This window comes from Lathamus discolor, chromosome 6, assembly GCF_037157495.1.
Source record: "Lathamus discolor isolate bLatDis1 chromosome 6, bLatDis1.hap1, whole genome shotgun sequence".
Lineage (NCBI taxonomy): Eukaryota > Metazoa > Chordata > Aves > Psittaciformes > Psittacidae > Lathamus > Lathamus discolor.
In genome coordinates this window covers 77,737,674-77,753,015 of record NC_088889.1, presented here as the reverse complement: position 1 = coordinate 77,753,015, position 15,342 = coordinate 77,737,674, and the positions used below count along the sequence as shown (strand labels likewise).

The window sequence follows — 15,342 nt, the reverse complement described above, 5'->3', positions numbered from 1 at the left end:
TCCTTCCCAAGAATGAAGGCAGCCAGGAACACACCTTTAAAACCTTGCCCTCGGATACAAAATTGAGCATCTGCAACACCCCTGGAAAAAGCCTTTTCATGCTACTAAAGATGGCACAGTTGGGATCTTAACTCAAGATGAAATACTTACAGCATCAACAAGTCCTTCTAGTGTAACAGGACAGCAAAAATAAACTAAATAAACTAAATATACAGTGTGCTAGTAGGAAGAGGGTATGACCAGATAAACATACAACAACGAGGTGGCTGAGGTGGCCTCATTTTAAAATTCTCCAAAAGGTGAAAAGTAAAGGTTATAAAGATGCAAGGTTATAAAGAGTCTTATCAGAACAGAGCACTACTACAAGCTTTAGCAAAAGATGCAGGATGGACACTATGTGAAAAAGACAATACAAACCTCCTACCTTGTTTTTAAATGAAAAATGCTTGTCAATATTAACACAAAAGTCTACAAATACTGGGCAAAGTAATGAAAATATTATCTTTTAGAACAGTTTTTGACAAAATCCTACTCCTTGTTACACAACATGCAAAAAGAAGGCTTGCAGAGGTTATGCTAATCTTAATCTTCTGTTCTAACTTGCGCTCAGCTTAAACATCAAGCTAGTAAAGAAAAAAAAGTCAACATACTCAATGCAGCTATATTGTGCAATTCTAGAATTCTATGTCTAGATGTTCGAGATGTAAAATTACACCCTGTAATTTTAAAATTACACCATCTCACAATGAGTATCACAAGAAGTGCCACCAGACTGGAAAATATACCAGCCAGTGAACTGGATACTAGGCAAAAATTAAAATATAATGCAAGCCTTTTTGTATTGTTTTAGGAAGGAAAAGAGGGTGTTAGAATGAGGAAAATGTGAAGAATTACTTCTGTGTGTGTGCTCAAACACCTTTACTTCATGCAACAGATACTCCTCTTAAGCTTTAAATCACAAAGCAGAATACAGCACTAAACGCAGAAATTGCGCACAGGCAAAAATACATGCATCTTGGATGTGCTATAAGAAAATGTTACAACTGTCATCAATGCAGAACAATAGAGGAATGCAAATTCCTGCCATTTCTCTGATTGATTTAAATTATAAAACCCCAAACAATGGTTCAACAACGTATTTTGTCCTGAATTTTACATAAGTCAAATGTCTAATGCAATTTTCAGGTAGCAGGTAAGTTATAACCCTACTACTACCACCTATGCTCATGTACCTTTCCCTTTCCCCCCAAAAAAATTCTGACTTTTAGATCAGCTGTCTTTGCTACTAACTATAAATACAAAGCTATTTAAGCAAACTAAGGAAAGTAAGCCATTAACATATTAACACTTCTCTGCACCTCTCTAAAACCAGCCTGTTTTAAATAAAACCCTTTAAACAAAAAGCTTCATGAAGTCTGTAACAGCCCAATAAATAGTCCAAATTTCTGCAACTTACCCAAAAGATTTTGTTAACTTTTTCGTTCCAACTGGTTTGTCACTATGTTGCAGCTCATAAAACACTCTTTGCAATGCTAAAGGAACACTTTTGGATGAATCATCTCCTTCTGTGGGCATCATGTACACAGCCTGAAAAAGTATTTAGTTCCATTAGTATCTAAGGAAAAGTTTAATGCTCATACTGTTTAATATATTCTTTCCTCTTCAGTGACTTCCTTCATATCACTCCATTTAATCATCGCTCCAAGAGACTACAAAAAATCTCATCCTGTAGTGTAAAAATATTAATTGTCTGGAATGACTTTTCTTAGCACACAGTGGTTAGACAGATGCAAAGAACAGATTCCATCCATGGTTATTTTATCTAAACAGTTCTCTTATTCCATCCTAGAAAAGTAAATGCACAAAAGCACTAACACCTTCAAACAACGTATCACTCTTGGCATGCCTACACAATCATCACAGTAGAAACCAGATATACGGATCAATACTATAGGCTTTTGAAAACAGCCAAGCTACAGCACAAAGCTGAGGCTATCTGTGAATACTGTTGCCTATAGGACACATGGGGGAAAAAAACCAGAAAAACACCTGAAACAATAAAGGGCAGCAAGCAACTGAAAACAGAAGTGATCCAGACAGAGGAGAAGGATGTCAGAGGAAGCTTCTGAGATTCCCCGATACATTCATTTCTACTTAATGTCATCACTGTCCAGCAAATAAACAGCTTAACAATTCACTTCTCTGATTATTCTGATCTGGGAGGGATTGAGAACAAAGAAATTACACAAACAGACCCAACGGGGATTAGGAAAGTTCAACAGGCACTGAAATGAGATTTACTTTTAAGTGTACACCAATATATCTAGGGAAAAGTAGCAGCAAAGAAAAGGTATTTACAGGGAAATGCTCATTTTAAAAGCTTAAGTGTAAAAAGGAAACTGACAACTCTGGAAGGAGATTAGGTAACAACACATGAAAAAATAAGGACTCAGATATTAAGTAGCATATGAGAAAATAAAGTGTTACGCAACAGAAAAACTGCCACCTGAGTTTTTGTCTGTGAAGTAACAGGGAATGATACATTTCTACAAGTGAAGAGCTTAACTGGATCTCAGTAGTTCTCACTCTGTTTCTGCACCAGCATAGATTTCAAGAGGTGTCCAGCACCTCTAACTTATCCTGCACTTCAGCTCGCTATATACAGAGCAAGGGTAATACTTCCAGTACATAGCTGAATTGTTGGGGAAGCATATGAAAGCTCCTTACAGAAGTGGTGCTAACCAGATGAGACAGCCGCAAGATAAAAGACAGAGCTGATGCAAAAAGAACACAAGGGAGTGACAAAAAAGGAAAGAAGAAAGAGAAAAGGCAAAGAAAGTTGTTGAGAAGTTGGCAGGCCAGTTTCCTATTCCAGTTCTGAATAACCACAAAAATTTTCAACAATACAGCAACATAAATACTTGGAATAATATAAAATATCAGGAGAATAGCTACAGTAATAAGTAAAACAATTTTACTATAATATCAAAAGGTTTCATAAAGAAATAAAATCCCTTATATTCAGACAGAAACCCACTGTTTAATTATGTAACTGTTAAGCAATATGGTAGTTCACAAGACTCATCTTTCAAGTTTTACATGCAACTCTCAAAATTTAACAGAGATGATCTAAAGCAGAATCGTGACCGAACACTAGTAACTTCCACATATTTTATTTCTACTTATTTGCAAGTACTTATGTACATAAGAGGGAAAACATAAATAGAAATTAGCTGAAAGTTATCATCAACTTTTCTTGAAGGATAGCCAACCTTACCTCCTTAAGATAATTTTAAGAACAGCATAGACCCATCTTTATGGCAACAAAAAAGGCTTCTTTTGCTCTGCTTTAATTTTGAGATTTGCTTAAACTGCTTTTTGAAATCTCATAAACTGAAGTAAATAGCATCTTGAATTTTACTACCAGCAACAAGTTGAACCGTTGAACTTCATGGCATTATTTTTGCCAACCTATCTGTCTAACTATCTGCCTAGTCTGGAAAAATTAAGAGAAAAAACAAATAGTATTTTTTTATGTAGCTGCATCAGCAATTTTTTGATGAGCCACGAACTGCTTTAAGAGTTTGTAGTTTGTAGTAGTTCAGTCTGGAAGAGAACTCTGTAGGTTTTGAACTCTGTTCTTGTGCACAGAGGTGCCAAGTTCAAAGCTGGGTCCAGTTGCTCAGGGTCATACCCAGTTCAGCTCTGAACACCTCCCAGAATGGAGATCCCACAAGCTCTCCACACAGCCTATTGTAAATTTTGGCCACCCATGTTACAAAAATTCCTTTCCTAAGATCAGAACATAAAACTAATAAAGAAAAATTCTTTTCAATTGCTTCTCTGTTTTTATCATCCAAATGCAGTTACAGTTAACCGTGCTGATCTGGGCAAACTCCAAATATGAATAGCTAAAATGATACCTTTGACTTTACAACCAAAAGTTATTTTTTGCTTTAAAATATGAACATCAAGTTGGCACCTTGCAGAGTGAATTTAACCTCTTGCTGTCCCTGGTTTATGAACCCTTTTATGAGCTGGTCTTTATTGGCTAAAGGTAGATACAGGAACTAGTTGAATGACCAAGCCTCAAATCTTCTGAATCTTTGTAATCAGCCTCTATTAATTGTTTTTGACATCTTACCAATGCTTTTTAAACCCCAAATATATAGTAAGTTACCTCCTATGTTTAAATGAAGAGAAGATACAAAAATCACATAATGAAAAAATACAAATACAGCCAGTACTGATGCGTTCTCATAACATAAATATTAAAATGCTAAATATTCTTCAAAACAAACCAAGATGATACTACAGCAAGCTCAAAGTCAACCTACTTGTTGACTCTTTTATCACAAAGATCTAAATGCAAGTTCAGACTACCTTGATAGTTACTCAAAATTAGATCTTTTGCATTTAGTTCCTATTTGCATTCTTCATATAATACCTGGACAATTAATTCCTTTCCTGTATCTCTCAAGAAATATTAAAAGTAATAATTTACAATTTACTTATAATAACTGCATTCCAGCTACCACTGAATAAAAACACCAGTTTTGTTTCTTCTGAAATCCTAAACATGTTACTACAAAATAAACATTTAAAACACAGCCCTTCTTTGGTACTTCATTCTATTTGTGTAGATAAACAGTATCAAAGCCCATTTCTCAAAGCTCAAGTGTTTCTCCAATCTAAACACTTTTCAAACACAACGCTCTACAAGCTTTTATTTTTATGCCTTACCATCCCAAACTCTGAACGCCTGACCTCAAGAACAAGGAGAGAGGATTGTGATCCATTTGAAAAAAGCAGAATGTCTAATTTAACACCTGAGAAGTTCCCTCAGGAAACAAACACAGAAGAGTGACAAGAACATGTAGAGGCAATGGCTATAAGCAAAAGGCACAGAGATATGAGAAAAATTCTAGATATTGATATGATAAAATACTGCTACTGATAAGCGTGAACATACTACTTAAAGTCAGGATGACTACTTGAAGAAGGGAAGAAAATACTATGCGTAAAATTCCAATATAAGTTAAAATACACTGGACAATTTGAGGAGAGCCACATCAGGGAGAAATGTACTAGACCAGTATTCATGATTTTAGTATAGCTATGCAAACATTCTGCAATGTTCTCATGAAATGTAAGGAATTTTTCAAAGAAACAGCAGAGAGTTTTAAGATGGACTGGAAGCAGCCACATGTACTGACTGGAGGCATCACTGACAGACATAGAAAGGCTTGTGTAAACATGGCCCATTATCAAACCAGGACCAATTTGGGAAGTTACGACTGTCCCTACCCTAGGGGACATTAAATTTAAGCATGCATTTATCAGTTACAGGCAGAAAAAGATACTCTCTGAAGAGAAATTTCTTTTGCTTTGCTCCCTACCACTGAAGCCATTTCAGCTGATGTCCAGTAACTTTTTCATAAAGGAAACTGCAGTTACCAGCTAGTAAAATCAAGCTTTCTCATATGTTCACTGTTCAGATATTAACACTCCCTAGAAGCTGATATTTATCTGGGGGCTGGAGGAGAAGTGCAGGGAAATGTCTGAAAAGATTAGTTCAGTTGAAACAAATCTGTATCACAAAAAGAATTTCTTCTTCACAGAACAAGATTATTTCATGGTTCATATTGATTTACTGACTACAAGACAGTCTTGAAAGGAACTACTCAATTGGATTAGATGTAGCTATTATAAGAACACATTTTTCTTTCAAGAGCCAAGTGAAGTTGTCCAAAAACATAAAATGCACAAACATTATGAGTGCTGAACAAAAGGAACAGGCATTATAATGAATGATAAGCTGAATGAGTATGTTACAGATCTTGCAAGGAAGAAACAGGTGCATCATGTGAAACAAGTGTTTATTCCTTGTGCACGGCATTGGTAAGATCTCAGTTACAGTCTACTGGAGCTTGATGTACTATTTTTTGCAATGCTTCAGAGTAAGCAGCACCTTGCAAAAGAGAAAAAAGAAATCCGAACTGGGACACTTACAGGCCACAGTGATCTAAATAATGATGATTCAAAATCCAAGACAGTGGAAAGTAGGCACATTTAAAAGGGAAATTTTGGAGAAAAAAGTGAAATGGAAATCTAATAATTAGTATACACAAGAAAAAAAAGTGTAAGTCAGAACAGCTCATTTTCACGGAAATACAATAAGCAAAGGAATGTGCAGAAGGTTGAATCAGGATAAATAGGACACTGATATGAACTATATGGTGCAATTAACATTTCTTCCCAAGCATATCCCCTCTTCCAGATAGTCACCTCCAGTATCAAGTCATCGTTTATGTTTTTATCCTATTAAGGCTACTGCACTACTCTAAAATGATACATTAGCTAGCATATTTCATCCTGGGTTTGAATGAGATACTCATTAGGCTGATATTTAAAGTTATTCCAGCAAAGAAATAACAGTAGGCAAAATACACATGAATGAAGCAAATACAAAATTATGTTTACTAAAATTATATGCCTTTCCATAACTAGAGATGCTAACCATAACAGCAGGAAATGCAACTGCATAATACAAATTAAAATGCAGAAAAAACACTTGCAAAGGTTGTACATGTTTATCTTTTCTATACACTCACTGGTCGCAGGCTAAGAAGTCATAATTGATTTCTCTATTTTAACTGTTTCAAGAGAAATTACTTGCATCTCTGACCTACATGATGTAGTCATCCTTCTCCATCCCCCAGCAATTTGTAGCAACATTAACTCATAATACAGTTTAAGAAACACTCCTGAAAGTCAGATCTTCACCAGGTACTCTGTTTGCTTTCACAAAACCCAAAAGTTTACATCCAACAAACTGCAGAAATTAAAAAAGGAGCTTCCTGTACTCAGGCTTAAGTAAAACATGTATCACCATTTAAGTCACTTCTCCAAAAGGATGAAGGAGGGAAAAGGAACTACAGTTCTGTTTTGAAGCATTTATACTGTATATTTCAATTAGCAACCTAATTTTCTTTCACATATTAATTACCTTTCGTAGCTGATTTGTGAAAAATAAAGTCTGTAACAAACTGTTCATGTAACAAGTTGCTCCCTGGTTCTTCAGGCCAACATATCCTGTGTGCTTCTTTGAATCCCACCTAGGAAATAGTTAGTTGTTAAAACAAGATAGTTCTTTATTAACTATAACAAAGAGTACTTGTTCTAAGGTAGTACTGCTGGTAGTTATCAGCTACTCTTCACTACTACTTCAGATTCCAATTAACTACACTTCACTCCTGCCTGCTGGTAACAACAGTCTTTGCAATCAAATGTTTTGCGATTTTGTTAGGTTTTCTTTTTAAAGATGTGCTATATAGAAAAAAAAAAAAAAAAAAGTCTAGTGAAAGTGCACTGGAACCCAGAGCTGTACTTTCAATGGCAAGTCTGCATTTCAGTACAACTACTGTTTACAAGTGACATTAAGTAGAACGACTCAGATGAGGCAGTTCTAAAGCAACTGTAAAGCAAGACAAGTTGGACAGAAGAGCCACACGTGTCTAAAACCCTTAACTGCTCTAACATCAGAAATGTTGAGGCTAGATTGACAGGTGTTACACTACAAATAAATTCATAGAGAAGTTAAAAGTTCCACAACGTTATGCTGACTAATGCAAGCTGAAGTTTAACCTATGCAAAAATCTGTGTGACTAATGAAAAATACTGACGTGAGAATTCAACAATTAAAGGAGATAAAGTGAAAATGCCTAATGAGAGCTACAAATGTTGATAACACAAAATACTTGAACAATTTTGAGCAACATAAAAATATTAGATTTAAGAATTTTATTTTTAAACAAAGATACTTACGCCACTCCATGTGGAGCATCTGCTTGAACATAGACTTCAAAAGTAACTTTGTCTTCTTCTATAAAGCCTTTTTCAGGATCAGTGACTTCCTGTAAAACCGGAAAAACACACAAACATGAAAACTGGAACTTGCAACTTGACTGTAGGGAAGCACCCAGTTAGACATCACTTTCTAATGTGCAGGCCTGAGCTATCAGAAATAGTAAAATGAAGAAGAAAAACTGAAGGGCAACAATAAAACTATTCTTCAGCTCAATATACTTTAATTCTTTTTTTTCGTGTCTCCAGTCAGGAATCTTGTTCCTGGCTTTTAATATTCTGTAGTACTATTTCAATTTTCTGTGGACAGTAAGAGTCAGTAATCAAAGGCTCTGCTGCTTCTCACTAGTATCTCAGACAGATGAAAATGCTTAATAAGCTGTCTCAATTAGAGATAAGCCTTGGTAGCATTTATTACTAGGGCATTAAATATCTGTACACATACACAAAAATACATGGAAATGCAAGAAAATCTATGTTGTTCCAGAATGACATTGACTATCACAGTGAAAACAAAAAAAAAAAAAAAGCACTGAGGCATGCAGGAAATAGTAATGAGGGAATATTTAAATCACAACATAAGTAAAAGACATCTACAACAATGAAGTACAGGAACTTATGAGAAACTGAAAAAGAATCTACAGCAATGACAGAAAAAAACACAGCTTGGAGAAAATCCTCTTCTCTAGGTATCTCAGTACCGACAAATGCAAATTCAAAACTGCTCCTATCTAGTAATAGGTTAATACATGTCCAATTACTTACACTCCAGGCCATGAAGTTGGAAAAGCCCCAGTCATTTTCCTTATGAAAAAACAAGTGACTAATACGACGACTGAATGATTTTTCATCATCCTTGTAGTTTATTATCTTGAGAACTGCTTGTGCATGACAAGACCATGACCTATAAATACAGAAGAAACATCTGAAACTCAGAAACAAGCTTTGCATAGTCATTGATTTTCTTTTTTTTTTTTTTTTTGTTAGGGATTATGGGACATTACTTTCACATACAGGATTTTTCTTTCCCCCTCCCTTATTAGTAGTTAAGATTTGGTTAATTGTTATCGAGGACATGAATCTCTGAGGCTTTCTGAAGGCACACTATGAATATGAATCCAGAATGGAGATTTTCTGAGGGCAACAATGTTGTGAAAATACTGTCAGGCAACTGCAGGTAACAGTGACTTAACCTAAATGCTGTCTGAGGTGAGCTAGTTCTGATCGACTGCAATACAGATGGATAGGCCTTCTCAGTAGTGTCACCAAGTAGTCTTGGTTTCTGTTTACAGAGTGTGGTTAACTCAGCCTCTCAATAAGGAAAGAAGGACGCGATTCTACCCTCCTTTCAAGATAAACTCACGAAACTGATTTTCTCAGAAGCACTCCTTTATGAGCATTCTTGTTCAAATTCATCCCACTTGTGCAAGACAGTCAGACTGAGTATCAGATCACACGTGGTCTTGTCACTGCCTGATGCAGGGGCATTACTGCTTGCTTAGCTCCTCCAGCTGCACCTTAGTTAATACATCTGAAGACCACATTAGCCTTGTGCTGTGACTACCTGCATGTGAACCACTTCTGTGACTAGTGGTTCACTAGTTGTGACACAACTTTCCTACCGCCTGCACCAAGCACTCACCTTTTAGATTACAAAACTGATGGAAAAGAGCAACTTACTATTCAGTGTGAACTACAAGTTGTGTGAAATTTGGCAATAGAAGGGAGCTACCCTATTGGAAAGGATACCTATGAGGGTTTTGCACTCTAGCTGGATAAGCTGCAGTAATGTCCCAGAAGTTTGCATTTATCTTTTAAATTTCTATATTATTTACACAGATAGCATGGAGGACTCCAAGAACATGAAAATACTCCGAGGGCTGGAGCACCTCTACTCTGGAGACAGGCTGAGAGAGCTGGGCTTGTTCAGCCTGGGAAAGAGAAGGTTCCAGGAAGAATTTAGAGCAGCTTCCAGTGCCTAAAGGGCTGACAAAAAAGCTGGAGAGGTGCTTTTGACAAGGGCCTGTAGTAACAGGAGAAGGGCGAATGGCTTTAAACTGACAGGGAAGATTAAGGTTAGATCTCAGGCAGAAGTTCTTCCCTGTGAGGGTGGTGAGGCCCTGGCACAGGTTGCCCAGAAACGCTGTGGCTTACCAATCCCTAGCAGTGTTCAAGGCCAGGTTGGACAGGGCTTGGAGCAACCTGTTCTAGGGGAAGGTGTCCCTGCCCATGCCAGGGGGGGTTGGAACTGCATGAGCTTTAAGTTCCCTTCCAACCCAAAACATTTTATTTACAATTCTAACATGCATACATTCACATCTTGCTTAATGGGCAATGGACTCCTTTAACAACAGATGACTACCTCATACACTGCTCTGCTTCAGTTGTAAGTAGTTACTTGCTCACACACTTTACAGGGCAGGATTTTAGCTCTGCGGGGTTAGAGAAGCTCCAGTACCACTTCCATTCTAAATAAACTCAGAACTTTTGCCATTCCAAGAAAAGTGTCAAAGACTTCTCCATGCTTCCAAAATATATCGAAATTCTACCACAAACTTAAGGCTACACAAGCTACTTTTAGCACCTAAAGAGAGGATTACTCTTATGCTTTGGGATTTAAAAAGGTCAGGGGGAAAAGGGGGAATCAAATCCCTGTGAGAATTCTTTTCCTCTTGCAGAGGTAAAATATTCTTTTTAGATGTCTGTATTTCTTGCAATGCAGATTAGCTAGTAGCACATGAGGACCCATACAGTAATTAAAAAGGGTCTTACGTGGAATCAGATTCAGCATTGCACTGAAGGAAGAATCCTACGCTTTTTTGGTGTGGTCTGTCCGGGTAGAGTCGCGGCATAACCATGATCTTCCATGGCAAATTCCGTACAAAGCAGGGAGGACTGAGAACTGACTCGCTCAATCTGTTGAAGCGTTCCACTGTAAACTGAAATGTTGCTTCTGATCGCCAACTTGTGTCTGGAACAAACACATGCATAATTATTTGAAAAGAAAAAACCACACCAAAAACCCAACACCAAAACCGAGGTGGCTCTTCACTCCAAAATGTCATTTTCAACAATCATGCAACACAAACATGTTTTATGTAGTGGGATACTGGAAGCAACCAAATAAAACCCCAAACCCTGACAGGCACAGAGCAACTGAAGTTTTGATTTTTTAATTCTGAAAAACACTGCAACATCCTTCAGGAAAACAGAGCACTGGAAGAACATTCCTTTTGTACACTATTTTCTTAAGTAATTCTTTAGCACTTAATACCACTCTAGTTTCTTCTAAAGCAGTGGGTACAGCCAAACACTTTATAATTCAAATCATAGCCCACTCTAACTCTTCTTGTTGTGTAGTATCTTCCCAGCCAAATTTAAGTTAGCTCTTTGCATGAACCAAGATGTGCAAAGGATTTTCACAATCTCTCCAACTGCCCTATTGATACCAAGGCATCATTTAGTTATTTCTTGCAATAGTATCTTTTCAAGTAGATGAACCCCAACTGTTGAGGGAGTTTTGTTTTTCTTTTTTCTTTTTAAATCTCATACCAGCCTGTTGCAGAATAGCTCAAGAGTAAGGTCTTCACTGTGGTAGGTGAGCATTTTAAAGATTTTTAGTGGTCTAAAACAAAGTTAAATGAGACACTTCTTTTTAAAATGGCTTAATTTGACACACACAAACTAATTTCGCCTTCTTTCCACATCCCCAGTTCTTCATATACTACAATCTGTTCTACTTCTGTTGTACACAGCTATAACAGGGTGCTGGAGACTGTGACAGCTTCAGGAAGGCACAAAGCTGGTCTCTATTTATTGTGACATGCCTTACTGACATACAGGGAAGAACCCCCCGCAACTTATCCCAAGAATTTTACAGGGCAGGGATAAACCAGAGTACACACAAGACACTTCCCCCTCTTCCATGGTTCCAGCTGCACACCCATGTAACACGGAAAGATTTGATACTGTGTGTACAGAGGTTCGAGTATCATATAGGGCAGCAAATAAGCACCGCTTACAAATAAGCACACGTCAGACCGCTATCCTTGTACTGCCCATGGGAGATGCAGAGCTCAAGCAGATAGATCACAGTGACATCTGAAATCAAAAGCACTGATGTATACCACCACCAAGATCCCAAAAATCAGATCACAAAAAGATGTGACAAGGCGCTCAGAGTCCAAACGTGCATTATTTCCCTACACTCAGAGCAGTCCCTCACTTGAAGCTTTGCATGGCACCAGACACTGTTGAGTGATTTTTATTAAAAAACAGGCAAGCCCTTACTTAAAAAAGTAAACTCTCTTGATTACCACATGCAACAGTGTAAAGACCATGCACTTCAATACAGAAAATTAACAAGTTTTGCCCACCGCTGCTGGGGAGCTTTGGCAGATTCTTCTCCCTTGCAAGCCAGAGCTGTTGTCCTACTTCTTATCTTGATCTTGGCAACACAGTTGACCTTATTTGTGTATGGCCTTGCAGCACTAAGCATTCCCACTTATCTCTTGAAAGTAATAGTACTACAGCAGAAACCAGCTTCCTCTCCTCTCTACACCTGCAATGACCTTTACATTACTGTGCATTACCAGCTTCCTCAGTAACAGAAGAGTTCAAAGGATTATTTTCTCCTCTTTTCCCCTGCATGTAAATGTAGCTAACCAGTAATTTATCATCTACTCAAAAACTGCTCCCTGCCCATTTTACCGACTCTGCCTGTTGACAGAGCAGACAGCTGGTATCCTACATCCAAGAGACAGACAGGTTGCACCCAAAGGAGCTGTACACTCTCATACTTGATTGGCAATAGTTAGAGATCAATCCTACATCTCTCGTATCCCAAACCAGCTCAAGAATGCCTCCCTGCTCACGATCAAGATCAGTACTTCTGGGCATAGTATAAGCTTCCGAAAAATGAGCCAACCAAGTTTGCTTTCTGCCTCCTTTGATGCAGCTTTCAGAGCACTTCAGTACAAGGATGCAGCAGCACTGCCATGGTGTCAGCTAAAAACAGCAGCCCACGCAGCATCTGCAGAGGCTTCAGAGAAAGTTTGCCTTATTTCTTTTCAGGAAAGCCTATGCATGAGAGCTCACCAGGAAAGGGTACTCTTCCCTGTAAAATATTTGAGCAGTGACTAGTAACCACGCCACAGAAATGCAGCCTCATAATGTAAGCCAACCCTAAAACTCAAGTTTCTTTAAAAATACAAAACACAATCCCCCAAAATAACAACCTCCCTTTCCTTCCAGAAAGCCCATATTTCAGCAAGTGTAATTGATTAAAACATTTGATGAGCACACTGAGCACATAAATAAAACGTTTTTCACTATTTTCACAAACATGTCCACCAGTTTTCATAAAAGACTGCAACTGGCAGCAGGATGATATAGTAGCAGTTGATAAATAAGGCTTCTATAAATCCCTGAACTACAAACATATTACATATGACATGTGGTCCTGAACACAAGGTAAAAAGAACAGACCCAAGTGATCACGACTGGGGAAGTTACATGCAATGGATTATATCTGCTATATGGGAAAGATTTTTTCACTGATGAGGTGAATGTCATGTTTAGCACTTTGATGTGACAAAGTTCCTTCAAATCAGAGATCCATCTACAGAACGTTATCCATTTTAAGACTGAAGTACACTACTTAAGCAGATTTCTTTATTCTCTTAGTAAATGTGGCTACCTTTAAAGTACACTGAAGTTATTAAAATATTCTGAACCTGAATTATTAATGGAGAAACTGGCTGAATATTCTATGAATATTTTAATAACGATCCACATACAGCATGCAATACTAGCAAATGGCTAAGACAGATGCTTCTGAAAGCCTCCTAGCCCCTGCAATCCTTCACAGAAATGAGACTTCAGTAGGTAATTGCAAAGCTGTGAGTTTATGTTTAGCTAGGGACCTTCTGTTTGAACTTTAACTTTTACGATAATTTATTCTATGTGCTGTTTTGAATACTGATGCACTTGCAAACAGAATTTTATTAGAACCTTGTTTTTATTATTTTTTACTTTACTTGCAGAAGCTGCTATTCCAGATCACAAAGCCTGGATCACTAAGTCATTCTTTGTACAAAGCATAACGCATTCCTTCAGCTGGTTTTTTTTAACTGGCAAGACATCATATGTAGCAACAACAGGTTCTAGTCAAACCCCTTGAGAGAACACAGCCTTATCTGAAGGTCCTGTTGGGTGGTCCACTGCTGCTCCCTTTACATGTTCTTCACAATGCCTGTTGTTAATGCCTAGCAAAGGGGGCGAGAGCTGCACTTCCCCCTTTCCCTGCATCTTACCAGTAATTTCTTTCCATGGTGAACAGAAAGAACAAAATAACCTCAGAAGTCTCTTGAACTCAGAAATTCACTAGAAAGCTGGTTTCTATGATCTAGTTGGAAGCTTCAACCTTTTATCTTACTCTTCACTTCTTTCACAGGAACCATTAAACTCATTAAGACTTTCACTGAAGAGGGACCTAAGTTCTCTTCATGCATTCTTTATCAGCTCAGATTGATCCCACTTGCTATGAATAACAGCAGTGGAAAACACAACATGTTTATCAAACGTCTCCCTCCATTTTTTCCTATCTTGAGAACCTTCAACCTGTCCACTACTTGTGTACACCATGCAGCAAACCAGGACAGCAAGAGAACAAATAGCAAGAGAGCAATTGCACTCGTGCAAATAATGCAACAGCAGGCAACTGATCTGATTTATAAGATTTGGAAAAGAGGCATCATCCACTCTCATGATGCAAGTCTTCAGGAATGTTTTTGCATTTATAACATTTTGCAATAACACTATTTTCCATGTGTCAATGCAAACTTTTAACAGAACCAAGATGTAGCCAGACACTCCTTATGCAAATATGATGAGGAACTACAAGGATTGCCTAATAAACACATTTTAACCGCAAAAGATATTCCACAGCAGAGTGCATCAAAGCACCTGACCCTACAGAAAGTCCACAAATATATGAGTACCAACACAGAATCTTCCACAAGCTTTTTGCTGACTACCTTCAGATACCCCCTTCTACCTACTGAGACTCCTTCATATCCAGTTCTCTGAGCTGAGTCAAGTATTTGATACATGACAGAAAACTGGCTGACAGTAGCTCTTTTGTTAAAAAGTCACTGTTACTCTGAATGAAGAGGGTACGTATGATTACATGCCACCCTGGACATGGCCTGGGTTTCATGGGCTGTTTCTGCAGCTTAAGTCCCTTTTGCTTCATTTATGCAAGTACATACAGACCAACGTCTGGACAAAATTTTTGTGCTAATTGGCAGGTGTATTATCTAGCTGTATTGCTAGCAAACACTTATCAGGCTTTCTACCTATAAGCATTACTGAGAATAGAGCTTCAACAGAAGTGTCCTTGCCAGTCACTGTCCACCCATGTGATCTTAGCTCCAAACACCATGGCCTGACAATGACATTTTGCTTCTTTTGTAA

General features: G+C 37.8%; 1 protein-coding gene across 2 annotated transcripts in view; it reads right to left on the bottom strand.

The window, feature by feature from the left end:
* Nucleotides 1-15,342, bottom strand: part of USP7 (ubiquitin specific peptidase 7) — a 75,398-nt gene that overhangs the window by 25,474 nt on the left and 34,582 nt on the right. For both annotated transcript variants that reach the window (XR_010613648.1, XM_065683917.1), the window contains exons 3-7: nucleotides 10,639-10,837; nucleotides 8,632-8,770; nucleotides 7,828-7,916; nucleotides 7,010-7,118; nucleotides 1,457-1,587 (exon numbers count right to left, since the gene is read on the bottom strand). Coding sequence is in view for 1 of the 2 variants with exons in the window: in XM_065683917.1 (XP_065539989.1) it covers nucleotides 1,457-1,587; nucleotides 7,010-7,118; nucleotides 7,828-7,916; nucleotides 8,632-8,770; nucleotides 10,639-10,837 (667 nt within the window). In the remaining variant the exon portion in view is untranslated. The remainder of the gene's footprint in view (nucleotides 1-1,456; nucleotides 1,588-7,009; nucleotides 7,119-7,827; nucleotides 7,917-8,631; nucleotides 8,771-10,638; nucleotides 10,838-15,342) is intronic.